Source organism: Aulonocara sp. 'chitande type north' Nkhata Bay, linkage group LG16, assembly GCF_057382095.1.
Source record: "Aulonocara sp. 'chitande type north' Nkhata Bay isolate Kocher_YH1m ecotype deep benthic linkage group LG16, A_spYH_male_GT1.1, whole genome shotgun sequence".
NCBI lineage: Eukaryota > Metazoa > Chordata > Actinopteri > Cichliformes > Cichlidae > Aulonocara > Aulonocara sp. 'chitande type north' Nkhata Bay.
Window position 1 is genome coordinate 24,933,367 of NC_141359.1, and position 26,834 is coordinate 24,960,200.

The window sequence follows — 26,834 nt, forward strand, 5'->3', positions numbered from 1 at the left end:
ATTTATCTAATTTATTAACATGTAATTTTATTACACAAGTTAAATTTAATGGATAGTTTATACAAATAACCTTTTCCTTGATGAATTGTTTGAATAAATAAACCTTTGATTTGATATGTTTCAGTTGCACTTCATTCAAAATTATTGCTTCAATATTATTATAATTAATGCTTGAGAGGGTGAAGAATCATTTTTGTGAGTGAATAAAACTAAACTCCTAATATTAAGCTGGCAAACTAACTTGCAGCCATAATCAGCATTCCTGAGCCTTTTTTATTTACAGTTGACCCCAATTAATAAATACATAAATAAAATTTTAAAAAAAATCTGCTGACCAATAACTCCCCCTTTAATTAAACTCCCAGTTAAAAATCCAGTCCAAACCTTTCAGTTGGAGTAAATCTATATACAGGGAGTAGTTGGCCTGTGAAGGACTAATTCCCTTTACCTGTATCGCGACTGTATGTTATTGGAAATGTCGGCTCTGCCCTCTAGCGGTGTATGAAGGCATAAAATCAACTCATACCGCACATGCTCAGAAGGGCCCGGTTCAGCGGTTAGAGATCTGCCATAAGCAGAGTGCGCCGTCACCTTCAGCCATCTTAACCATGTTGGGTGCCTTGGGACGGTGCTGCAGCGGGGCTCTGCAGGCTCTGAAGCCTGGCTTCAGCTCTCTGAAGACAATCCCCGGGAGAAATGCGGCTCTCTATTCCAGTAAGTAAAGTTTAAAACTGTGGCCGACTGTCAGCATTATGTGTCGCTTGTTACTACAGCCAGTAGATGCGAACCCGGCGGAACAGGCCTGTACCATTAAGGCTCCATTCATTGAAGATCAGTGGGTATTTTAGCCAAACAAAGGATCTAAAATATGAGCGAACCAGTTATTTAGGCATGTTTTTGCTTCAGGTATTTGTCTTTACTCCTGATATGTTTTACTTCGCTGTCTTCCATGAATGACCTTCGTAAGCGGGTCATTGTTTTGCCACAGACCCTGTGCTCTCGCTGTTCCAAAGTTTTAGTTAGTCTGTGTGCTTCAGTTACAACAGAATACGGAAGTGCATTTAAGAAAACCTAAAAATGTGGCAGTATTTTATAGGCAGGCAGTTAATCTGCCTGCCCTCTAGATGTACTTCAGTTCACTTGCATAGGTTAATTTAGTATGCACGGTCTCTCTGGGAAGCATGAACTGTTGCTGTCATGTGCTGCCATTCATTTCACTGTCCTTTCAGGCAGGGGTTATGCTGCCCCAGCTGCTCAGGCTTCGCTGGCCAATGGCCGGATAGTAGCTGTGATTGGTGCTGTGGTGGATGTCCAGTTTGATGAGGGCCTGCCTCCCATTCTCAATGCCCTGGAGGTGGCAGGCCGCGAGAGCCGGCTGGTGCTGGAGGTGGCACAGCATCTCGGTGAGTGTGCTGAAACGAGCCAGCTCAACGCTCCAGAGTGAATATTTGTCCTTTAATGTCTTTCTTTGTACATTCATTCAGGTGAAAACACAGTCAGAACCATCGCCATGGACGGTACTGAGGGTCTGGTCCGTGGTCAGAAGGTTCTTGACACTGGAGCTCCCATTCGGATTCCCGTGGGCCCCGAGACCTTGGGCAGGATTATGAATGTCATCGGAGAACCCATTGATGAGAGGGGTCCAATTAGTACAAAGCAGTGAGTATTGAAAGGATTTAAACTTTCCCACCCTCTGTGAATATCTCAGCTTTTGTCTGTTTTACTCAAATAAGAGTTAAAATGTGTCTTTACTATTAATGGGTTTGACAGATGATAAAGCACACATGGCACCTGTCTTATTCAATTGTAAGCATGTTTACAATAACAAACATTACTTGGCAGGACTGCTCCTATTCATGCTGAAGCCCCTGAGTTCACTGACATGAGTGTGGAGCAGGAGATCCTGGTGACTGGCATCAAAGTGGTAGATCTGCTGGCACCCTACGCCAAGGGTGGAAAGATCGGTTTGTTGATTTTTTTTTTTTTTTTTTTTTTTTTTTTTATAAAATCCACATTTATTTTTTCACACAAGAATTCCTTGTTAATTTATTATTGTGTATGCGTCATTCCTTAAAGGTCTGTTTGGTGGTGCTGGTGTTGGCAAGACTGTGTTGATTATGGAGCTGATCAACAATGTGGCGAAGGCTCACGGTGGTTACTCTGTGTTTGCTGGAGTGGGCGAGAGAACCCGCGAAGGAAATGACTTGTACCATGAGATGATTGAGTCTGGTGTCATTAACCTGAAGGACACGACCTCAAAGGTCAGAGCCTTTTAACAAGTTAGCTGTTAAAACATACGTAGTCATTGTATTGTAGCAGTAAAAGTTTGGTTTTTAGCTCTGCTGTTGGATTTCAGTTAAGTTTCCTGGGACTCTTGCATCGTGTTTCTCAGGTGGCACTGGTGTACGGTCAGATGAACGAGCCTCCAGGTGCTCGTGCGAGAGTTGCCCTGACCGGTTTGACTGTTGCAGAATACTTCCGCGATCAGGAGGGACAGGACGTGCTCCTCTTTATTGACAACATCTTTAGGTTTACCCAGGCTGGATCAGAGGTTTGAAATGGAATAAATAAAAAATACTTTTTGTTAGACCTAATAGTTATGTCATCTCACTTTAATATTTATATCATTATCCTTTAGGTGTCTGCTCTGTTGGGTCGTATCCCTTCTGCCGTGGGTTACCAGCCAACACTGGCCACTGATATGGGTACAATGCAGGAGAGAATCACCACCACTAAGAAAGGCTCCATCACCTCAGTACAAGTAAGAATTCCCAGGATGCTAATCCTAATTACATGTCAGCATGCTCTTGTTTTCTGGTTTATTTAAACTGATTTGTATTGCAGGCTATTTATGTGCCTGCTGATGACTTGACTGACCCCGCTCCAGCTACCACTTTTGCTCACTTGGATGCGACAACCGTGCTGTCCCGCGCTATCGCCGAGCTTGGTATCTATCCTGCTGTGGATCCCCTAGATTCAACTTCCCGCATCATGGACCCCAATATTGTTGGTTCTGAACACTACGATGTTGCCCGTGGTGTGCAGAAAATTCTTCAGGTAAGCTGTATGCCATAACAATTTATTAATAACAAACAATCAATACAAAAGGCAAAAACTAATGACTGTTTCTTTCTTTCTTTCTTTCTTTTTTTTTTTTTTTGTAGGACTATAAGTCATTACAGGACATCATTGCTATCCTTGGTATGGATGAATTGTCTGAGGAGGACAAGTTAACTGTAGCACGTGCACGCAAGATCCAGCGTTTCCTGTCTCAGCCCTTCCAGGTAGCTGAAGTCTTTACCGGTCATTTGGGCAAGCTGGTCCCTCTGAAGGAAACAATCAAAGGCTTTAAGAGCATTCTAGGAGGTAAAGTGCACCACTGATATAAAGACATTTTTTAAATGGCATCAACTTGGTGTGCTTTTTATAGTAATGGTTATTGTTGTTTTTTTTTTTTCTCTTCAAGGTGAATATGATGCCTTGCCAGAACAGGCTTTCTACATGGTGGGCCCCATTGAAGAAGTAGTCCAAAAGGCTGAGAAACTGGCCGAGGAACATGCGTAAACGATATCTTTCTGAGGCCGGAAAGTTTTGAGATGAACATTTGTACAGTGTAATTTCTATTTGAGGAACTTCTAACGTGTCATGCTAAGTATGTTTGTTGTGGTTCCATTTCTCTGGAAGATTAAATTAAAAAAAAAAAAAAAAAAGTAAATTTGTGTTGTATCCATGGCTTCTTTTCTTTTTTTTTTTTCCCCACCCTTCCCTCGAAATTGTCCACAAACATGCATACTTGTTCACAATAAATAAAAACCATCATACTGATTAGAAAACATACCAGATGTTTATCCAATTATGTGGCGCAGCTTCCTATTCAGCTCCCTTTCCTGTGTGAGGAGGCTGTCACTGTGTTCCTTGAAAGCGTCGAAATCCTGTGAAAATGAAACATTTGGAACATGTTCTCAGCCTCAGTTTGGGCGACCATGAAATTTTGCAGACTGCCTATTTCAATGCACCTCTTTTAGCTTCTCGAACTTTCTCACAGATTGATCGAGAGCAGACTGGAGGGACTTCACTCTTGCATCTTTGTTAACAGCTTCTACTTCACGTGCAAATCTGAAAGTCGAGAACAAACAGAAGATCGCTCTCATTTGTGCTTCAGTCTTTCTGTGCGTGATCCTGGAAATAAATCTTAGTATGCCATGTTGAAGGATGTCGCAATTCCTAAAGTGTGTTAAGAAGAGAGAGGCTCGCTTACAGAAGTAAAAATGAAGGATGCATTTTTACCTTCAGTGTATAAAAGGTGAAGCACACAACTGGAATAGACAAATCACAGAGGAAGGAGTCCCTAAACTAATTGTCTGTATTTATAACTTTTTTCATTTATTTAAGATGATCAAACTTTCTGGCCTTCACTGTCACTGTGATTAAGGAACTTAGATATACCTTGTCATGTTGTAAATTAAAAGAATCGATCAATATAAAAGAATAGCATGAGGACTGCAACACTGGAGATCATAAAGTCTTAGTCCTGCAGTGCTGTAAGTAGCATAACAAAATTTATAGTGCAGATGTTAAACATTCTCATTTGACACTTTAAAGTGATGGCTTGAGGCAAAACTGATACTTCTCTAGTGGGAAGGGCTAAGACACGAGGACAGGAGTAGAGGAGAAAATAAGAAAGTCAGTTAAACTTTAAAGTCTTAGAGCAATGTAACGTGAGCACTGTTAGTACCTCTCCAATGCCTCCAGTTGCACTTTCTTCTCTTCTTTGCATTTTGTCTCCAGGTTCTGGATTTCCTCCTGTTTCTCCTGCATTTAAGAGCAGTTTGTATGTTAATGAAGCCATTCATTCATTCATGAGCATTTGTGTGTGTTTATTAGTTAGAACAATGCTGTTTTTTTATTGACCTGTATCACTTTGCCTCTTTCCATAGAAAGACACAAAAACTTGTCCTTCTCCTTCATGAGACTTGTTATCCTTTCTCTCATTTTGATTTCATTCAAAGCTCGCTGTTCTTCAGCCTCTTGTAGCTGCAGCTTCAGTTCTGTTTGCAGAAAGAAAGACATTATTTTGTAAACTGTAGAGATAGACCTAAAGTTTTCTACGCACCTTTGCAGTTGTCCACAGCCTCTTTGTGCTGCTGGTGTGCATCCTGTAGCTCATTGATTAGTGATGTTTCCCTGGCTATATGCAGATTTCCTTGTCCCAGGAGTTCCATCTGGCATCCAGCTAATTTCTCCCTTAAGTTTTAGTGTAAAACAATTCAAAAGAAATTAACAACTATATATTTAATGATTTTTATTACTGTTCAATAATTCTTGTTTTTCAAAAGTCTGAGATTGAATCTCAATAGATTCAAGCATTAGAGTTAATTAGAGTTAATTACCGATATTCCTTTCTCTTGTGTGCATATTTCTCTATCTGCCGTTTAACTTCTTCCTCCAGTTTTTGCACTAACACTTGGCTGTCATGTAACCTCTGTGAGAAAAGCGATTCATTCTCTGACTGCAGCTTTTCGTTTTCGAGTTTTAACTGGCTGTTATGATTTTTATACTCCTCCATGAAAGCAATAATTGCTTGATTGTTGGCAGCTAAATCCATAAATCTTTTCTCCAGTATCTTTGATTTGTTCCTTTCCTCTTCCAGTTCTTTCTGACAGCGTGCCACTTGGTCCTCATGCTCTGCATTGATTTTCTGCAGGGCTTGATATCGGAGAAACACCTCGTCGGCTCTGTTTTTCAGAATGCAGATCAAACTTGACTGCTCATCTACTCTGGACCTCAACATCTTTTCCTCTGTTAGATCCTCCGTGGGAAGACTTTGAAGTTTCCCAGGTGACTTCTGAATGCAGTCCATATGCTGTGAACAAAGGGAAGAAACCTAATGTTAAAACATGGCAATAACTTCTCTCACACCAATCTGACAAGGCAGGCAGCTGTCCATCCTGAGCCTGTGTGTTTAGGCATGTAGACATGGTTAATTCAACCTTCTCCTTAGTTAAAACTCAGCATCAAAATGGGGACGAAAAGCAATTTAAGTATTTTAAGTAGTTCAATTCATGATTCAGCAATTTAAGTAGTTCAAATAACCAGATGACTTGTGGAAAAGCATCTCTGAATGCAGAGCATATTAAAACACTGAAGCAGATTGTCTTGACCATTTTAAATGGGGACAAGTCAGCTGGTGAGTGTATTTAACTCAGGGATGTCAAAGTCATTTTACATCGTTGGCCACAAACAGCCCACTTTGATCTCAGCCAGTGAAACTCCAATTTTAGTCAATGTAAAAAGAAATTTACTACACATTTAATCAATGAGATATCTTAATACAAGACAAAGAAGAGAAATTTCAACAGTATGTCTCAGTTTTTCTACTACATGCGTAGTAATTGAAAGATAATCTGTCAGCATGACTCTTTGGGCTTCAATTGTAAGAAGTAAATGTATAAAATTTCAGTCTATAAGATAATTACTTTGCTGTTACGTGAATGGCCATGGGATGAGATATTTATAATAAGGCAAAGTTGTAAAAGACACCTAACAATATTGGAGCCTTCGCCGGGCTGATTCTGGCCTTACGTTTGACACCCCAGGTCTGACTATTAACTATAGCGGTTAAATGTACTAAGTACAGTGCTATTGTTGTAGAGCAATTGCTCATAATTTTCTTTAAGTACACTATTGGGCTAAATGTACTTCTGCGACTAAACACTTTTAGGTAATTAACGGTTTTAGATACTCTGCGCATCTTAAAAGATCGCTAGCTTATACTTTTTATGTTACCCATCTCTTATTATTCTTTTTTAGCATGTTTCCAGTTTATTCACACACTTAGCTCACTTAGCTTAAATTTATTCCTCATTTAAAGCATTTAAGTAATACAGCAGTACTTAAAGTTAAGAATTGTCGAGAAAGTAAACTTAGTATTAGTTTGAACTAACTTTTTTGTTTTGCTTTTTTAAACACACCTTCACCTCGCTGCCCTCCATCTTCATGTTTTCCTCTGCATTGCTCTGTGAAACTGCCATGTCGAGTTCATATAATACAGATTTTCAGTCACATTTTTTCCGTACCTAACTTCCACTTTTCGTTGAAAATATCTTTTAAAAGTCTCGGTAGTTTCGGTTGCACCGTCGCTAATGGCAACCATCTTTGAACCGCCCTTTCTTCTGATTTATCGAGTCCCACTATTCGGCCGCATGAGGGCGATGTTGAGCTTATTATCGGCCGCCAACTTGGTTAACAGTAGGTTTTCTTTTTTTAAAAAAAAATATTATTATTATTTTAGTAGTAGCAGTTTATATTTTTTATTTATTTATTTATTTATTTGATGATTGCATTTTTCCGTGGCGCTAAATTTGTATATTTTTATTTTAGGGAGATCATTACACCATAATTCCGTTAGTTTACCATTAGATAATCTAATAATCGTTTGACCTCCTTTTGCAAAGCACCGTTACAAAGACTCTTAACAAAGTGCATGTTTGTCGTCATATGTGCCAGAAACATGGCCCTTGCTCGGGCTCTAACCAACCATACTGGGATTAAGTTCTCTGCCTGGGCCTTCTTGGACGCCCTAGAAGGCCTTGTTGTAGTTGCATGCTTTTTTATTTAGTCGCCCACTCTTTATTTTTCCCCCCAAGAACCAGTAGGCACCCATTTCAATCCCTAAATCAAAGTGATAGCCCGCTGAGAGTGAAAAATCACTGGCACTGGGACGAGTCGGACCTTACTCGGCATTATGCAGATTCCAGAGCCCAGAGGGATTTATCGTGAGGGCCGAGGCTGGGTTGGGGGAGCGGCTGTCCTGGCCTTTGTGCACGCCCCTTTTCATCAACTAGCGGGCCAAGAAAGACAGAGGAAAGCAACAGCATCCCAGCCCCAGTCCTTACAGCTCCTCCATCTGCACAGCGGAGCTGGACGGACCAGCCAGGATGTGGAGAGCACTGCTACTTAAATTCCTTTTTGTCCTTATATGCTGTGTTACATGGCACCACTCTGAAGGTAAGTACTGTGATTTTTTAAAACTTTTTTTTCTCTGTCCACACAGGATGTTAGCTGAATGACTCATTGAGGAACTGCATAACTGCTGCGCTGCACTGCACTTGTTGCACATAGGAAAAAAATATGAGAAAACTGAAAATCAATCATATTTGATGGAATTTAAAGAGCAAAAGAAGGTGGAAATAGTATTGTTAATTCAAAAGCCTTTGGTTTAGTGCCTGCACTCAGGATGATACTGTATTTTTATTTATTTATTTATTTTTAATTTAGCCACCAGGTAAAGTAATTCTGTCTGTGGCGCTAAATGCTTTTACACATAGTATTACTTTAAAGGTTGAGCACAAAGCCTTCCTCACACCGATTGGAAGTTATCTTGAGGAACTTTTGCCTGAGCTTTACTGTTGCTAGGTAACGGAAAAGAGCATGTGACTTACAGGCAATCTGCGAGGACTGTGGGCCACTGGTACAAGTCTCATTCAGTGGAGCAGATTTTACGCTGCAAACCCACCGATTCGGCTCAGATTCCAGCTTTATTTTCTAATGCAAGAGAGAGAGAGAGAGACACACACACACACACACACACACACACACATGAAAAAAAAGCTCACACACTGCTCTTTATACGTGACAGTCTCATGCTTGTCTGTTGTGTTAGGAACACGGCTAAGATCTTACTTCTCAAATTGTAATCTGCTTTCTTTTTGCTCAACCCTTAGTATGTAAGCTCCTTACTGTGAATCAAGCAACTAATTACAGTGCAGCTGCTGCAGAAAGGAATCATTTCTAACCAAGAGAGAAACAGTTTCAAGTTTTTTTGTTTTTTAAATAAACCTAAAGTGAGGTCAATGCTACAGCTTTTTTATTTACTGTTATGAAATATCCTAGACCTATTTCCTCACTGGCTAAAAGGCAGAAAATCGGGCCTGTCTATGTAAAAAACCCAACAAAAAACAAAGACAATATAACTGTACCGTATAACTGAGACTGTAGCATTTTAAAAAAAATCACTTGGCATTTCCTTTGAATCTTGGCAGTTGCATGCAACTTGAAGATGAATTTTGCTGATGACAGCTGAAGGGCACAAAATGATGACTTGAGAAAAATAGCAGACGTCCAGCACACTTAGTCAGCTTGTGCATGTCGATCATTAGCTTGGATTAGTTGACTGCTTAAATATTATTTATTTATCTTTAACCTGAATTTATGAATGACCACTCCGTGTTAAACCATATTGCTGGACATTGCCTCCCTGGCTTCCCTGGCCTGCCTTGTCACTTAGAATATAAGATTGGTGATGGCTTGTTTTACTGTGAGGGGGGCAGGGTACTTTCTAATCTCTTCCTGATCCTCCACAAAAATCCTTTAGTTTGATAACTGTTTCTTCCAGGACCTTCTGGAAAACATTATCCAGGCCTTGAGCTTGATACTACTACTGAATGCTTACACTGGCATTAATAGCTAACGTGACTGTTTGAGAAGATTTCATGGTGTTGGTTTATTAACTATTATCTGCCATTTCTGCTGTTTTGGATGTGTTTTGTCAGCAAGTTGAGCTGTTATCTCCAATTATCATTTACCAGGGAATCTTAATAGCCTATTAGGCGCATAGTGCAAATTTTAATAGCTCTATAAATTGCTTTTATTTAAATATACTAGTAAACAACATGCAAATTGCAAGACAGATTACAGACTGAAACCTATTTTTAGTTCCAGTCTGTAATGACGTCAATAAAAATGTTTTCCTTCTTGTTGAAACTTTTCGAGACTTTTCAAGCTCAGCCAGCACGTGCACCTTAAACCTTGTGCCCGTGGCCAAGCGTCTTTCCGGTGTAGGAGCCTAAGTCTGCATGCTACAGTAACACTGCGGGAGAAACTGGAGCACAGTTGACACAAATTGAGAGCAAATCCTTTTGGTAGCTCCCCCGTTAAAGTCCACGTTAAAGACACCAAGGATGGAGTTTAGCCTCCAACCAGCTGCTTCGTGAGCTGTGACACACAGCGTAGAGGAGAAGTAAGATGTCCAGTAGCTGTGTTATTGGGTTGTGACAACTTAATTTATGATTCCTTTCACTTACTGTTTTGTTGGTCCATGCATCAAAAAGCTGAGCATTCCTCGATTCCAACCAGACCAAGGCTTTATTCCTCGCCCTATTTATGCCTTCCTTTTGTTCCCATGCCACTGCCAAAGCTGCCTCGTTTTTTGTTTTTTTTTAGACGTTTTTGAGTGTAGCACTAAGAGCCAAAGTCACTTGTTTGGCAATTGACTGCATTCTGCTGCATTGATTTCCATATGAAATGGGCAGCAGCACTTCGCTCTGACAGCGTTTCATGCTGCCAGCAGACGTTTTCTCAACTTTTCTCCGCTCACATCCATTGAGTGCAGAGGGCTGCACCAAAACAAGACGGCACTGATGAAAGCGTGAAGACTTCTTTTGACATACCCCATGTGACAAGAAAGAGATGTTTCACAACAGCAGTGGACAGACAAGTTTTTTTCTTTTTGTCAGAAGGTGGCATATAGTATGTTCTTCTCTGGTTCAGCAGCTTGTAAGGCTTACTTTCCTCTACTTTTTTTTTAGGACGACACTTCAGAGTTACGAGTTTGCATTACTGCTCACACCTCTGTTGTGCCATTGTAATTTCACAGAGGGATTTATGGCGTTTGGAGGACTTCATTCGGAGGAAAATTCCACTCGTGCGCTTCTTTGTCGGGCGTTCTTATCCTCATCCTCAGACAGAGCAGTGCTCTTTCCTTCTGTGGGTTTAAGTTGCTAATTAGAAAAGACAAAGCCAGAAGGAAGGGGAAAGGAAAACAACAACATTACAGAAAAGCCTCAGCTAAAACTCTCATTAGAAAACACTCATCATCACCGCCCCCACACACACACACTCACTTAAAAAAAGCATTCTTAATAAGACCTTTGCTTTGTCCTTGCTTAATTTTGACTGACTTTCTCAGTTTAACAACATAATTTAAGGATTTGGAAAAATGTTCTATTGTGAATGTAAGAAGAAACCTAACACAAGATAGTGCCGTTAAAGGTTCGGCATCAGTGCACGGTATCTGTCACCATTCCCAGAAGTAATGCTGTCAGGAAATACTGGCTGCATTTGAAAGCATCCAGTAGATTGGTTTCTTCCTGGCATACTGGCCTTTAAGGTGTCACTGTGTGCATTTATAGCGTCTATACACCTCTAGATTTATTTCAGTGGTAGAAGAAGTACTCCAAATACTTCTCTCTTTAAGTAAATAAGGAGAAATACATAAATGTTAAAAAACTTCATTGCAAGTAAATCTTCAGCATGAAAACTGATTTCAGATAAATGATGTAATGTAGTGCCAGCAAGATGTAGTCAAAGCAGAAGGCTATAAAAGAAGTGTTTGCCCTCCCTGAGTTAAGCATTGTTACATGTAATATCATTAGATAACTAATTGGCAAGCATCAATGGGTAAGCAGCATGCTACTTGCTTAAAAGTTCCCGAGTGAAGCATCATGTCACAATAAAAATTGTCACCTTAAAGTGTACTTACTTACAAATCACGATTATATTCTTATGTAAGTCTTAATGAAACATTTTTTCTGGAAAAATCACTTTCTTTTAGATGTTTACATTGATAAGATTGCGTCCAGTTTCACAGTCAATAGCAATCAATATATTTTTGTTATTATTTGTCATTCTTTTTTCTCTTTTTGAAACTCCTAGTTGTCCTGCACAGACAACACTTCTTTTTATCAGCGTATATATGCTGTTTTTGTTTAATAGATTTAGTCTTTTTGCTACTTGTGTCCTGCATCCAACGCTTCTTCCGTGCTATAGTTGAAACCTCCAGGATTATTGACTTGTAACAACGACCTCCTTTGAGCAAGTTTGTGAGCAATTTTATCATTAGTAAACTGAGCAGGAAAAAAGGTTTGCTTCCTGGATAGCTGCTGGCAGAGTTAAAAATGTGGCCCTTTTTTTTTGTTGAGTTGTTTGTAAAGCAGTTAATTGGAGACAAGAAGGCAACCTACACAACTATTTTAGTGCAGAAGCACCGGCAGTGACCACACAACTGCTTTAGAAGCAATCTATCATTAAAATAGTCCATAACTCAAAGCAATGATAAACTCTTGGCGCTAAATATAGTCTGTGTTTCCTTTAAATAGCGTTTAGTACCATCACTCAACTGCCCGCTGGCTTTTCTGACCTTGCAGACACCTTTTCACTCAGTTAAAGCTGAATTGCACCATAAAAATGTTTCCTTGTGGCCAAAACCATTATTGTGAAATTGTAAAGGCATGATATAGCTTACTAAAGCCCTAGATTTTAGATAAAAACTCTCGATTTTTAAAAATTCTCAAGAAGGTATTTGATCAAAGGGGAACGTTGTTTTCAAAATGCTGGATAAGACAGGACAGAGACAGACCCCCAACCCTGAGCATGCACCACCAATCACCACCTCACACTTCCTCTCATAAAGAATTTGGGTTGAAATGGCTGCGGTACCACCCAGTACCAGTATTTATTCTAATTACATTTCTGACTGGACAGGAAAAGCATGCACCATAAATCAGGCTGTCAAAGAGCCCATCAAAATTGCACATTCCTATTTGAACGGGGTCTGATGGAGTGCTCTGCCTCTGAACTATGCTGCTTGAATCAATCTCTCCTGGTAAACGTCAGGGAAGGTAGAGCCATGGTACCTTATCTCTACCATTGCCCCTCAGTGAGAACATCAAAAGGAAGCTTGGGAAGAGCGCAGTGAAGGTTGTGTAACTGTCGGTTGGATGGCTGGCACGTTTGTCTCCAAGGCTCATCAATGCTGTTTGCAACAGACTATATCAGAGAACACCTACCCTCCCTCCCCATGGCCTGTTTTTCAATGCATATATAAAAGACAATTGATTCATAATTTATTTGTATTTATTTATGTTTTGTTTTGGACAGGATGACAGGAACAGGAATAGAACTAAAATTGAAATTTAACATAGAATGCACATTTTGGGGAAAAAAAGCTTAAGTTGAACTCAAGCTGTGATTGCATGCAGGATGTGAATTGGGGCAGTTCCGCTGCGGGACAGGTCGATGTATCCCCGGTGACTGGCACTGTGACGGGACGTCAGACTGCGTCGATGACTCTGATGAGCACGACTGCCGTGAGTTACTTATTAAATTGCATTTTTTGCCAATATGATGCCTGCAAAGGTTTTAATATTTCATGTACGATGCTTGTTAGATGTGAGTGCTTTCGGTAGTGGAAGGAACTAAATCCTGCTATCGATGAAAATATATTGCAATAAAGTGTTTCTGTGTGTACAGTAATTAGTAACGTTAGTGTGGTTGTAGCTAAGCACAAGTAAAGTATAAGTAATAAAAAAATACACTTGATCAGCAGTAAGATTTGTACTTTTGGATTTCATTCAGGAGGCGTAAGTAATGAAATGCTCTGTCTCACAGCTCAGGTAACGTGTGATAGCAACCATTTCCAGTGTCTGAGTGACGGCGAGTGTATCCCAAACCTATGGGTGTGTGACGATGAGGAAGACTGCGAGGATGGCTCAGATGAGAGGCAGCACTGCCGTGAGTATATTACATCATTATCAGATTATAAAGGGAGCTGTTCAGTGATTAAGTAAACTTATTAAAAAATACTTAGAATGAAATATTTGAAATAATTTGAATTCTTGCAAACATAAACTATGGCCATGTGGGATTGGACATTGAAATGATTAACAATGACCCCCCACATAGTCTGTGGGACTGAAGTAAGGTACGGTGATGACTTTTAAGTCCCTTTATCTACAATAAAATGAAATTTGAACTGCACATAGATGAATACAAACTTTTTTTATCTCTTCCTAGCTGGAAGGACATGCACCAGTGGCCAGTTCAGCTGCAGTAATGGTGCGTGCATCCCAGGAGAGTACCAATGTGACCGTCTGGCAGACTGCTCAGACGGTTCCGATGAGAGAAATTGCCGTAAGTCTTCTCCAAGGTGGTTCCCCCCACTTTTTTTTTTTTTTTTATCTCAGGCTCCTGTGGCATTTTAATCAATTTGTTAAGATTAAGAGGCTCGCTGACTGACAGAATGGACCACAATATGCTTCTTGTTGTCAGAGGTTGATTGCAGATTCTTTGGTGGATTAGTCAAGCTGAAGTTCAGCTGCTATGCCATTATTGTGCCGACATGGTAGACTCGCAGCACTGCACACGGTGGTAATCTCACAGTTGCATAAAGAATGCTGTGGCAACTGCTGGTGCTGTGGTGGTGCTGTTAAATGTTAGTCTCTTATCCCTCCTATTCACAGAGCTTTTCACGTGTTAAAGGCTGAAAAGAGCACAGTTGTCAGGTTGATTTAAATGCATAACATTTGCCTGATGATGGGTTAATCTTACAGATTATCCCGAGTGTACACAGCTGAGGTGTGCCAATGGGGCCTGCTACAACCGGACCCAAAGATGTGACCAGATACTCGACTGCCGTGATGGCTCTGATGAGGCAAACTGCAGTAAGGAGACAATAAATTTTGGTGCTAATGCATGAAGTGAAAGACGTTTTGGGGTCTTCCAAAAATACAACCAGAAAGATGACAAAATCAACAAATCAAGCCCTTTTTTGTTCTCTTTCTGCTGTGATTTCTTTAGCACAGCGCTGCAATGTGGGCCTGTTTTCATGTCATAATGGGATGTGTGTCCCTCAACGCTACGTCTGTGACCACGACGATGACTGTGGAGACCGAAGCGATGAGCTTAACTGCAGTATGTGGCTCCCGTCACTGTCACCGTCACTAATTACAGTTATTTTGGTGCAGATAAACAAATGTCTTATTCCCCCCCTTGCTCTGCAGCATATCCTACATGTAGAGGCAACTACTTCACCTGTCCCAGTGGCCGCTGCATCCATCAAGTCTGGCTTTGTGATGGAGAGGATGACTGTGAAGATAATGCAGATGAAAAAGGCTGTGGTATGTATACAGTAGCTAAAAAAATCATTCAACGTTTATCTGATTTATCTGTAAAATTAGAATGAGAAGCGTTGGTACTTTAGCTGGACAAATAGCATTGAAAAGGGTAAGAACTGGAGCTGTGTAAACCTGATTCATCTTTAGTCACCATGGTTGGTTTGGCTTAGAGTGATACTATGCCTGTGCTCCCTTAAGTGTGGTATTCAAATGCCTCTTTGTGGCACAAGATTGTGCAGCCCCCCAAAGTGCTTTAGAATTCCTCCACATGGCTGTGAAGAGTGTGTGTTTTTAAAGGATGGGCTGCAGAAGCTCTCTGAGCCCCCATGTGACCCCCCTCAAAACTCCACTCCTTTACGTCAATTTAAAGTGACAGCCATTTCCCGGACAATGACCCAGCCACAGTTTTCTTTAGATCAGAACCACTGAATATCTGTTCTATTCCCAACAACTGTACCACCTTTAAAACTTTTTCCAGCTCTGTTTTTTATTGTTGCTTTCCCTTTCTGTGCATAATCCTGCAAAGTGGATGAATTTCTTTTTTTTATCTACAGATAATGTACAACGGGAGTGTTACCCAGGAGAATGGCCATGTCCATCTTCTGGCCTGTGCATCCCCTTGGACAAGCTTTGCGATGGGACGCCTAACTGTCCAGATGGAGAGGATGAAACGAACACCACTGCTGGACGCAACTGCAGTTAGTATCAACACAACCAGTGTTGTGTACTATTGAGTACACATTAGGAAATCTAATCTCACAAACGGTGTCACTGAAGAATATATCAGCAGTCAGGTTTCTTTTTTGGTCAGGTATTTGGAGATGTGCCTCCCTGAGCTGTGAGCATCACTGTCATGCTTCTCCTGGTGGTGGAACTTGTTCCTGTCCTTCTGGATACATTGTCAACAGCAACAACAGTCGCACATGTATAGGTAGATACTGTAGCTATCACTAACATCTTTGACTAAACAGTGGTATGGGTGAGTTGGGATTTTTTAAATGCTTTTCACTATGACAGAAATATGTTTCTTTTGCTATGTTTCTAAAAGCCAAACATGTGTAGTTTATGTTGACATCTTGATGCACCAAGTCATGTGACGGTAGAAGTATGAGTATATTTTGAACTGTTGTTTTTTTCAGGGTGATATGATTATATGGAATACATCTTTAACAACTTCAAAAACCAAAGATTGGGTGCACAAGTTTTCATTTATTTTGGATTTTCTCTCATCCACACAGGGTGAAAAGTATGCACACAGGCTCAAATATACACAGTGGTGTGAAAACGTTTTTGAGTTTCTGATTTCCAATGTTTTTTTCTGTTTGACACACTTAAATGTTTCAGATCATCAAACAAATTTAAATATCAGACAAACACAACACAAGCAAAAACAAAATGCAGTTTCTAAATTAAGGTGTTTATTATTAAGGGGAAAAAATCCAAACCTACATGGCCCTGTGTGAAAAAGTAATTGCCCCCTAATCCTAATAACTGGTTGGGCCACCCTTAGCAGCGACAACTGCAATCAAGCATTTGCGATAATTGGCAATGAGTCTTTTATAGCACCAGGGAGGAATTTTGGCTCAGTCTTCTTAGCAGAATTGTTTTAATTCAGCCAGGTTGGAGGATTTTTGAGCATGAACCACCTTTTTAAGGTCATGCCATAGCATCTCAGTTGGATTCAGGTTTGGACTTCAACTAGGCCCCTTTAAAGTCTTCATGTTGTTTTTCTTAAGCCATTCAGAGGTGCTGGTGTGTTTTGGAACATTGTCCTGTGCATCAGCTTGGGTTCACGAACAGATGGACAGACATTCTCCTTCAGGATGTTTTGGTAGACAGCAGAATTCATGGTTGCAATTACCACAGCAAGTATTCCAGGTCCAGAGGCAGCAAAACAGCCCCAGACCATCATATTACCACCACCATATTTCGCTGTTGGTATGATGTTCCCTTTCTGAAATGCTGTGTTAGTTTTATGCCAGACGTAATGTGACACACACCTTCCAAAAAGTTCGGCGTTTGTTTCGTCGATCCACAGAGTATTTTCCTAAAAGCTTTTGTCTTGTCAAGATGTTTTTATGACAAATGTGAGAGGAGTGGGTTTATTCTTTCTCCCATGGATGCCAGTTTTGCCCAGTCTCTTTCTTATTGTTGAATCTTGAGCTCTGACCTTAACTTGTGACATGTGAAGCCTGTGGTTCTTTAATGTTGTTCTGGGTTCTTTTGTGACCTCTTGGATGAGTTCTTGCTGCGCTCTTGGAGTACTTTTGGTAGGCTGGTAACTTCTGGGAAGGCTCACCACTGTTCCAGGTTTTTTCCAGTTGTTTATAGTGGCTCTCACTGTGGTTCAATGGAGTCCCAAAGCCTTAGAAATGGCTTTGTAACCCTTATATTATAAATAAGTGTCTGTTACCATCAATAAGCTTTTTGTGTAATTTGACCACTCTTCTTCGCAGAAATGGTAGAATACATTTAAACTGGTTGGTTTCCTAGCAAAGACTCAGATTTTAAGTGTAGCCCATAAACTTTCAATAGGGAAGACCATTCCAGAGTGTTAATGTTAGTCTGCTTTATCCTTTCCAAAAACCAGTTTTGATGCGTGTTTAGGGTCATTGTCCTGTTGGAACACCCAACTGTGTCCAAATTTTAACCATCTAGATGTTTATCTGAGGTGAGGTTCAAGAATTTGGAGGTTGTCCTCCTTTTTTATTCCATCCACTTTGTGCAGTGTATCAGTACCACTGACAGCTAAACAGTCCTTGAGGATGATGCTACCACCACCATGCTTGACAACTGATACAGTTGTCTTGGGTTGGAAAGCCTCGCATTTACTTCTCCTCTTCTCATTGTGGCCAAATACCTCAATCTTTTTCTTTGTCTCAGTCTTTTGTGCTTATATACAGTCGTTCAAACGGATGATCTTGCAACTTGTTTAGAAGTCCTGATCACAACCACGAACTTAATAGACTTGTCAAATTAAAATACATTGTAGAACCTTAAGCACCACTTATTAAACAATCTAAGTGAATGTATGTGTATATTTGAGCCTGTATGCATACTTTTGACCTTGTGTGGATTAGAGAAATTTCAGAATAAATTCAACTATATGCATCTAATTCTTGTCTAATTCTTTAGAATCCATAAAGATGTATTTGCTATAATCATACCAGCATGTTTGAAGAACAATTCAAAGAAATTATTAAAAACCTAAAATAACTACAAAATACATGTCCATGATTAGTGTATGTAAGCTTCTGATCGCAGCTGCAAGCGCAACAGACCAGGCTGAGATTCGGCTCGCGGGTGTGTTTGTGTATTCAAATAAAACAACAAGAGTTTAGTCCTCACTTGCTGATACTGATTTCTGTTTAAAGATTTTGACGACTGTTCTATGTGGGGCGTGTGCGACCAGCTGTGTGAGGACCGGATCGGCTCCCATCGTTGCAGCTGTCGAGAGGGCTACATCCTGGAGCAGCACAGATACTGCAGAGCTGATTCCTCTAGTAAGTGTCACTTTCTCTCTGTTTAAACAGTTTAACATACATAACAAATGTTCACATTTTGAAGGTTCGAATGATCTAGCCAAATGAGGTCTATTAGCATAGACACCTCTCCTTTTTGGCAGCTACTGAACACATTGTGCGAGTTTCTTTGTGGTGCATTGTTGCATAGTAAATGTTGTTTTAGTTTGTCTCTAGCCTTTGTGTAACATAGAAAGAGTGTTGTCCGAGAGGCTGACCTCTGTGCCTTTGGCTTTAGTGAGAAACCTGTGTAAAAAATTTGGCTGCGTTCTTTTCTAAGGTTTTGTATTTTGTTTCCCTTGCAGCTGGAGTCCCTTCCTTGATATTTTCTAATGGCAGAGACCTGCTGATAGGTGACATCCATGGCAACAATCTGCGCACTTTAGTTAATTCACAGAACAGAGGGATTGCAGTGGGAGTCGATTTTCACTACAATCTTAATATGATCTTCTGGACGGATACCATCCAGAATAAGGTGTTTTATAAAGAACTGTCACATTCATTGTTTTGTTTGAGCTTTTACTTCTGTGTTAGTCATTCATCTTTTAGAATGTAAGACCAATTTCTTGTTTGTGCAAATGCTCGAGTTAGACTCGCGCTGGCCAGGACCAAATTCTTTCAGTCATCCTATAAGATATCAGCAGTGTTGATACTATAATAATGGGATAGCTGTTGGCCCCATTGTGGCTGGGTCATAATGAAGGGGAAGTAGATATGGAGTGGAATCCAAATGGCCTAATCTTGAAACCTGTCTGATAGGCTGGTATGATGTTCACATACCACAGTGCAATTTTTGTAATTCAATCCTGTAGGATCTAATCACGCAGTATTTGTTTTCAGTGACACTGTCCATTAATGTGGATTCTTTGGCCGGGTAAAATGTCTTTGTTCAGATTATGTCTTGGCTTGTCTCTGCTTTAAACTGTAGCCAATTAGCTGAAAGGGTGACACTGTGCTTGAGGAAGTACTTTTACTAAAGTAAAGTAGCAATACAAAATAAAGTGAAATTGTTAGATTTCAAACCATACTTAAGTAAACTAAAAAGAAATAAAGTGTATAAAGTATTTATTACATACCAAAATAGGCTTTGCCAGTATGCAACCTTTTACATTATACCACTGGGTTTTAGTACTGGTATGACCCGCATTTTAACATTGCAGCTAGTTTTTCCTGCACAGTGTTTCCCAGAAAGGATTTAGTCACAGCATGATTGGAGTTACGCACATTGTGGCAGACAGGGTTTCATTTCCTCAAACCTAATAGAGATTTTTGCTGATCAAATGCTCAGAAATAACTGTATATATTTCTTTTGAAGGCATTTTTCCTTTACTGTGTTTCCATTGCAGGAAAAACCCAGGTACCTTAGTAAAAACCATGGTTTACTCATTAAATATGGTGTCAGATTGCTTAAGTAGCTTAATTATACAGTCATTATGTCACAATAGGTTTTAAAGTTGTTCTTTGTTTTAAAGTAACCACTACCTACAGCTGTTAGATGAATTTAGGGGATTAATAACTTCAAATTAATTCATTTGAAATTCTAATTTTATTTAAGTACAGTTTTTTAAATATTTCTTTTCTCTGTTACTTATCACCTCTAAAGCTAGAACAATTATTTGTTTGAAAAAGTTGAGTTTCACAGGGCTCTATGCCATGATTAAATAGCTTGTAGAGCCTCCTGTTGTAGCAATAACATGACGTGCTGTGTTTTCAGTGCTGTATATTATGGCCAAAATCTCCGCTTTGGTTTCCAGATGGAGCTTTGCGAACAGTGATGCTACTGTGTTTCAAGGGAAGAGGTTTTTTCCAGGCAACCCTTCCAAATGAGCCTTGATACTTGTTCAGTGTTTTTCTGTTTATGCTGTCATAAACTTTAAATTTAACATGCTAACTGAGGCCTGTAGAGTCTGAGATTTAGCTCTTGAGTATTGTTCTGTTTGACCTTGGGGTAAATTTGCTGGCATTCGCTCTCATGAAGATTGTGGTATTGTGTTAACACACACCTGAATGCTGCAGACCAGCAAACTGAAAAAGCTTCTGCTGTTATAGAAGCGCTCACACGTGCTGATGATCAGATAATCATTAGATTAGCAGCACCTGGCTGTTGCTTACCCTCTTGATTCCTATGTAAGCAGCAAAAGTGTACTTAGTTTTTCACAGTATTACACAGAGTCCTGTGAAAACTTTCTCACATGACTTTACCGCTGACTGGGCATCTGTGAATATTAGCCACCTCCATGGCAGCATGTCCGATTAAAAGTAGGGAGAGCACAAACAGGGCATGTGAATGCAACCGGAAAGGTTAAACTACCAGGCTATTTCCACATCTTCAGTTTCTCTTTAAACAGGTCAGTTGAAATCCTGCTTTTAAGACGTGTGGATCTTGTTTCAAATGAAGCAGAGCTGCTAAAAGCAGTGCCCGTCTAACCACCTGCACACTGTCAAGTTTTCCAAAAATCTGTTGAATTCATAGTAATGGGAGACAGAAACTTGACAGAAATGTCAAAAGCCAGAAAACTTAAATAAGCAAACACACTGTCTGATGCTTCCTTGACTCTTGACTGTTCTATATTGCACTTAAATACTTACTTGTCAAAGCTTTAAGCTATAACTGTATGCCAGTATGCAATCCACATTCATACTGGCTTTAATTTCAGTGGTGACAGACAAAATCTTGGGCCTATGGTCTTAAAAATACATACATAAATAAAAAATAAAGCTAATATTAGGGTTTACTTTAATGAGACTGGATAAGCATTATATTTAGATTCACTAGAAAGCAGATGAATGAAGCCTGTAAAATGTTCCTATATTTTTTTTCTTAAAGCGTGACCACCTAAAGACTAATATTCTGAAAACAATGGCATCTTTTGTGTACAGGTGTTTTCCGTGGATATGGCCGGTTCCAACATGCAGGTGGTTTTAAATGTATCAGTTGACTACCCTGAGAATTTGGCAGTGGATTGGGTGAACAATAAACTGTATGTAGTGGAGGCCAGCGTCAACAGGATTGACATGGTGGACTTTGATGGAAGTAACCGGGTCACACTCATCACTGAAAACCTCGGAAACCCTAGAGGACTGGCGGTGGACCCCACTGTCGGGTAAGCACATCTCCCAGTTTCCATTCATCTGTTTCCATTCCCAATCCCCACATTCAGTATCTGTCGTGCTCCATTGGCATGGAATAATGGGGTGGAGGGGGGGGAGGCAGGTGAGATTAGCAGATTGCCCTGGGTGGATTAGTGAGGAGCAATATAAGTGATGACCCTTATTGTAATCCAATAGTTTAGTTCATGGGGGAAGGAGAGCCAGGTGGTTACAGAGAAATTGCTTATCCTAAATTAATGTACAGCCACCCACGTTGGAGACATATAGCTATTCTGTACATGCTGGATTTAATTAAAAGAGGAAAATCCTTTAAAGATTTTGTAGGAGTTTCTGTTAGACAATACATGTGCTGTACTTTTTATATGTAGAAGCTGTGATCTAATAATCCCACTTCAATATATTCCCCTCCTTTCATAGGTATATGTTCTTCTCAGATTGGGAGTCACTGAATGGACAACCGGGCCTGGAGCGGGCCTTCATGGATGGAACCAACCGCTATGGTATCATTAGCAGTAAATTGGGCTGGCCAGCTGGTATCACACTAGACATAGAAGCTAAGCGCGTCTACTGGGTTGATAGCCGCTATGACTACATTGAAACTGCAACCTATGACGGCTTGCATAGGTAAATACTTAATCAAATGCAACAAGTAGTAAGATTTTTCATTTATATATTCTAATAAATAAACATCCCTAATGTTTTTTCTGATAGAAAAACAGTGGTTCACGGAGGTACTGTGATCCCTCATCCATTTGGCATCAGTCTGTTTGAGCACAATGTCTATTTCACGGACTGGACCAAGATGGCTGTGATGAAAGCCAACAAGTTTACAGATAGAAGCTCTGAAGTGGTTTACAGAACATCTCAGACCCCACATGGAGTAGCAGTGATACATCAGCTGAAGCAGCCACAAGGTAAGACCATCAGAGAAACAAATCTTCATTATGATGGTCCTGATGCTGCTCATACTTCTCATGGTTCCTACTAATGTAAAGTATAAGTCTACCGAGATTATATAAGTTTTCCAGTAACCTGGATTGCTTTCTTTTGTGTCCAGTGCCAAACCCTTGCAGTGTAGACAGAGGTGGATGTGAGCAGATTTGTGTCCTGAGCCACAGGAGTGACAATGGAGGACTGGGTTACCGCTGCAAATGTCGCATGGGCTACGACCTGCATGCTGATGGCAAGCGATGTTTAGGTAAGAGATTATTTCTGTGTTTAATTGTTGCAAGTTTGGGTTTTTTTTGCAGACTTTAGTATGTTTCTTGGTTTAAAATGCCAAAAATAGTGTGTATACAGAAATCAACATGAGTTTTATACTGTTTTCTACTCAGCTCTGTGTCACTAATGTCCGTTTTCTTTAATCTTGTCTGCTGATGTCAAACCCACAGCCGTGAGACAGTTTCTGCTGTTCTCCAGCCAGCTGGCTATAAGAGGGATCCCTTTCAACCTCTCTACTCAAGAGGACATCATTCTCCCTGTTACTGGATCCCCCTCCTACTTTGTTGGAGTGGATTTTAGTGCTGAGGATGATGCCATCTTCTTCTCAGACACAGCCAAAGATATTATCTATAAACAGAAGGTGGATGGGACAGGTGAGCATCTTGTCTAGCTGAATTTAAACTAAAGATATGGCTGCTGCTATGGGGGAGGGAACTGACAGGAGCACAGATCGTGTAAAATAGATCATATTTCATATAACTGATATCAGCCTAAAGACCTGAAAATAGAAATAATAAGGACCAAGAATTTCTTGTTATGAAGTGAAAGTAGCTACTATGTCACACACACACACACACACACACACACACACACACACACACACACACACACACACACACACACACACACACACAGAGGAAGAAAGAAAGAAAGAAACAGCACTGCTCTGATCAGGGGTGTTGTTTTTGGAGTTGCTCTAGTTTTTTCTGTCCGGTCCGGAAGAGGAAAATGGAAGCTGACAGCCTATTTATTTAAATGTGTTCCTCTTTCATCTCTATGTTAAACGGTGCTCTGACTGCTTTGATCTGCACAGGCAGGGAGGTACTGGCAGCCAACAGAGTAGACGGAGTGGAGGACCTGGCTTACGACTGGATTTCAAAGAACCTCTACTGGACTGACCCCCGATATAGAAGCATATCCGTCATGAAGCTAGCTGATAAGTCCAGGAGGGCCATCATTCGTAACCTCAATAACCCCAGAGCCATTGTAGTGCATCCTCTTATTGGGTAAATCACTTTAACATCAACGAATTGTTAGTATTTTTCTGTCTGTTTTTCCTTAAAGCAAATTCATGCTCACCATTACATGCACCAGGTACATTGTGAAGACTTTGAATATCTCATCATTTATAGTGCATAATAGCATCAAAACATTCTGAGAATGTGAAGAAATTTATGTGCACAAGGCCAAAAATAGCTAATAACCCTGATAACTTTGGACTCTCAAGTGGCACTGTGCTAAAAACAGGCATGATTCTATCATGGAAATCATTGCATGGCTCTGAAAAACTTCCATAAATCACTGTCTGTGAACACAGTTCACTGTACCAGCCACAGATGCAGGTTAAAACTCTATGATGCAAAGAAGAAGCCATATGTGAACATGATTGGGAAATGCCTCCATCTTCTCTTTGCCAGGGCTTTACAGTGGACTGAAGGAAAATGTAAAACTACAAGTTTGTCCATCTAACCTTATGCTCTAATGTTCTTGCACTAATATATTGCCTTTTTCTATACTAGTAACTGTAAAAACTGCATTCAGCTGCTGTTCACATAAATTCGCACCATATCTGTAGAGTTCACATTTGCTGTGTCTCTTCATGTCATATTGTCCCCCATGTGAAATTAAAGATTAAATTATATACAGCTCATACAGCTAGGAGGCATAAAAATGCCATGCAGTCCCATGCAAAGTGCGGTCCCTGGTCACCCATTCATAAAGTATCCACAAATTAAACTCTGCCTTGATTAAAAAGAATGATTATTTAGGACAAGCTGTTATTTCCTTTGGCCTCAAAGTCATAAGGCCCCTGTGCCAAATAGCTGAGATTAGCTGATTATGTGAAAGGCAGTATTGTAATGAAGACTAAGAAGTTGGCTTAAAAAAACAAACAAATAAACAAAAATGCTCTGCGCTGACAAAAGTTCAGATAAACATGTCATGCAGTTTAATGGTTTTGCTTAAGTGGGAGAGTTTCTGAATTAAATATGTTGTGCTATTCATTTTCTTCATCAGGTATATTTTTTGGACTGACTGGTACCGGCCAGCGAAGATTATGAGAGCTTGGGGTGATGGGTCACATGCGCTGTCTATTGTAAACACTACTCTTGGTTGGCCAAATGGCCTAGCTATCGACTGGAGGTGAACAATATACCATTACTCTTTTTTACCCATAAACTGTTGCTCCTATGAACCACTCTTAGCTTCAATGTGGCTGTTGATTGTAAATTGATATTTCTTTGCTTTGCTGTCCTCACAGTTCTATGCGTCTGTATTGGGTGGATGCCTTCTTTGACAAAATAGAGCACAGCAACTTTGATGGACGGAACAGACTTTCTTTGGACCGCATATCCCAGATCTCCCATCCATTTGGTCTCACCATTTTTGAAGGTTAGGCATCAGCTTTAAGTTACCCTGTTATCTAGTACAATATCATACATTCGATCTAAATGATGAGTGAGTTTTGATTACTAAAAACTGTCATGTCTTGCTTTGGTGATGATCATGTTAAATGGACAATTGTTGTTAGCAGATGTTGGTGAAAGATGAAGTAACTGTGGCTGTGCTCCATTTCTCCTGTCCCTTAAAGGCTATGCATATTTCACTGACTGGCGCATGGGAAGCATTGTACGTGTGCGCAAGACCGACGGTGGGGAGATGGTCATTATCAGAAGAGGCATTAGCGGCATCATGCATGTCAAATCTTTCAACTCCAACTCTCAGATTGGTGAGTACCTTTATTCACTGTTCTTCTCACTCCGCTTGCCATGCGTAGCCTCAGCCTGCAATTGTCAGTCATATTCCTGTTAATTAGCCTCCACTCCTCTTCTCAGGTTCCAACCTCTGCAACAGGCCGGCAAATCCTAATGGAGACTGCAGCCACTTCTGCTTCCCAGCCCCAGACTCGCAGAGGATGTGTGGCTGCCCATATGGCATGAAGCTGTCGCCAGACCAACGGGCTTGTGTGGAGGACCTTTCCAATGAGCCCCCCACACTGCAGTGCGGGGCCAACTCTTTCTCCTGTGGCAACGGCAAATGCATCCCAAACAGCTACAGATGCGATGGTGTTGATGATTGCCATGACAACAGTGATGAAGTCAACTGTGGCATTAATAGTAATGCATTTTTTTTTCTTTAATTTAGTTGATTATATAATCCCACATAAACCCTACAAAAAATCTTGCCTTTGGGTTTTTACTCAGCTTATGTTAATATGGTTTAAATTAAAGATGATACCTTTTCTTTTGTTTTAGACACCACTTGTTCCCCCTCTGCGTTCACCTGTGCCAATCAGCGCTGTGTGCCTGCAGGATGGCGCTGTGATGGGCAAAATGACTGTTTTGATAACAGCGATGAAATCAACTGCCCAACACACGTGCCTGGAACGTGCCCTGCCAATCAGTTTACCTGCGCCAACCACCGCTGCATCCCACACACCTGGCGTTGCGACACTGATAATGACTGTGTCGACGGTTCGGATGAAGTTGATTGCCGTAAGTGCTGTTAAAGAAGCTAACACTTTAACATAAATAGGATTTGCTTAGAGATTTATCATGGTATCTCAACACAATACACACGGGAAAGTAACTGATTTTTGTATGAATTTATCAGTTTCTCATCTAATTGTGGTGGAATTTTGCCCACTCTTCTTTACATCGTTGCTTTATTTCACTGGGGGTTGCAGGCATTTGTTTATGCACAGCTTTCTTAAGGTTCAATCACAACATTTCAGTCAGGTAGAAGCCTGGACTGTGACTGGGCCATTGCAACAGCTTGATTCTTTTTTAGCCATGCTGTTGTAAATCTGCTGCTTGATTGATTTGTAGCATGACTCGATTTCAGCTAAGCTTTTGCTGTCAGACAGCTGTCACATTTGACTCTAGAATACTTTGATTTTCAGAGGTGTTGTAGTCAAGTCGATGACCAAAAGATGGTGAGAGCTGTGGCTGTAAAACAAGCCCAATTCATAACCCTTCCTCCACCATGCTTGATAGCTGGAGATGTCTGTACTGGTATCCTGTGTTTGGTT

At 40.4% G+C, this 26,834-nt stretch overlaps 3 protein-coding genes across 6 annotated transcripts in view; 2 read left to right on the top strand and 1 right to left on the bottom strand.

Annotated features, from left to right (window-relative positions):
- Positions 1-554: 554 nt before the first annotated feature.
- LOC147311626 (ATP synthase F(1) complex catalytic subunit beta, mitochondrial-like) lies at positions 555-3,715 on the top strand. The gene is made up of 10 exons (XM_086266084.1): positions 555-714; positions 1,230-1,403; positions 1,485-1,659; positions 1,843-1,964; positions 2,077-2,261; positions 2,393-2,551; positions 2,639-2,761; positions 2,845-3,057; positions 3,165-3,366; positions 3,467-3,715. Exons 1-10 carry the CDS (start codon positions 609-611, stop codon positions 3,562-3,564), a joined length of 1,557 nt encoding a protein of 518 aa, XP_086122210.1. The 5' UTR covers positions 555-608; the 3' UTR covers positions 3,565-3,715.
- LOC147311627 (coiled-coil domain-containing protein 89) lies at positions 3,064-8,555 on the bottom strand. Of its 3 annotated transcripts, none has more exons than XM_086266088.1 (8): positions 8,442-8,555; positions 5,391-5,863; positions 5,114-5,244; positions 4,912-5,048; positions 4,736-4,812; positions 4,017-4,116; positions 3,839-3,932; positions 3,064-3,326 (listed from the first exon to the last, which is right to left on the bottom strand). In XM_086266088.1, the coding sequence occupies exons 1-7, from the start codon at positions 8,481-8,483 to the stop codon at positions 3,846-3,848; spliced, it is 1,047 nt and encodes a 348-aa protein (XP_086122214.1). In that variant the 5' UTR covers positions 8,484-8,555; the 3' UTR covers positions 3,064-3,326; positions 3,839-3,845. The 3 variants fall into 3 exon arrangements, with proteins under 3 accessions (XP_086122214.1, XP_086122212.1, XP_086122213.1); XM_086266086.1 differs by lacking the exon at positions 8,442-8,555 and adding an exon at positions 6,945-7,157; XM_086266087.1 differs by lacking the exon at positions 8,442-8,555 and adding an exon at positions 6,972-7,155.
- lrp2a (low density lipoprotein receptor-related protein 2a) overlaps positions 7,157-26,834 on the top strand; it is a 55,407-nt gene continuing 35,729 nt past the window's right edge. For both annotated transcript variants that reach the window (XM_086266092.1, XM_086266093.1), the window contains exons 1-22: positions 7,157-8,007; positions 13,038-13,145; positions 13,447-13,569; positions 13,852-13,968; positions 14,388-14,498; positions 14,635-14,748; positions 14,838-14,954; positions 15,506-15,649; positions 15,763-15,882; positions 18,326-18,454; positions 18,778-18,947; positions 21,353-21,576; positions 22,001-22,207; positions 22,295-22,497; positions 22,641-22,781; positions 22,975-23,178; positions 23,619-23,811; positions 24,821-24,946; positions 25,065-25,195; positions 25,395-25,532; positions 25,639-25,920; positions 26,059-26,298. In XM_086266092.1, coding sequence (XP_086122218.1) covers positions 7,938-8,007; positions 13,038-13,145; positions 13,447-13,569; positions 13,852-13,968; positions 14,388-14,498; positions 14,635-14,748; positions 14,838-14,954; positions 15,506-15,649; positions 15,763-15,882; positions 18,326-18,454; positions 18,778-18,947; positions 21,353-21,576; positions 22,001-22,207; positions 22,295-22,497; positions 22,641-22,781; positions 22,975-23,178; positions 23,619-23,811; positions 24,821-24,946; positions 25,065-25,195; positions 25,395-25,532; positions 25,639-25,920; positions 26,059-26,298 — 3,412 coding nt within the window. In that variant the 5' untranslated portion in view covers positions 7,157-7,937. The remainder of the gene's footprint in view (positions 8,008-13,037; positions 13,146-13,446; positions 13,570-13,851; positions 13,969-14,387; positions 14,499-14,634; positions 14,749-14,837; positions 14,955-15,505; positions 15,650-15,762; positions 15,883-18,325; positions 18,455-18,777; positions 18,948-21,352; positions 21,577-22,000; positions 22,208-22,294; positions 22,498-22,640; positions 22,782-22,974; positions 23,179-23,618; positions 23,812-24,820; positions 24,947-25,064; positions 25,196-25,394; positions 25,533-25,638; positions 25,921-26,058; positions 26,299-26,834) is intronic.

Coding starts and splice junctions, on each gene's coding strand:
- LOC147311626 (XM_086266084.1), top strand. CDS start 609: ATGTTGGGTGCCTTGGGACGGTGCTGCAGCGGGGCTCTGCAGGCTCTG. Junction 715..1,229: donor AAATGCGGCTCTCTATTCCA/GTAAGTAAAGTT, acceptor CTGTCCTTTCAG/GCAGGGGTTATGCTGCCCCA. Junction 2,552..2,638: donor TTACCCAGGCTGGATCAGAG/GTTTGAAATGGA, acceptor ATTATCCTTTAG/GTGTCTGCTCTGTTGGGTCG.
- LOC147311627 (XM_086266086.1), bottom strand. CDS start 7,031: ATGGCAGTTTCACAGAGCAATGCAGAGGAAAACATGAAGATGGAGGGC. Junction 5,245..5,390: donor CACAAGAGAAAGGAATATCG/GTAATTAACTCT, acceptor CTAAAACTTAAG/GGAGAAATTAGCTGGATGCC. Junction 4,117..4,735: donor CAACTGGAGGCATTGGAGAG/GTACTAACAGTG, acceptor CTCGACTTTCAG/ATTTGCACGTGAAGTAGAAG.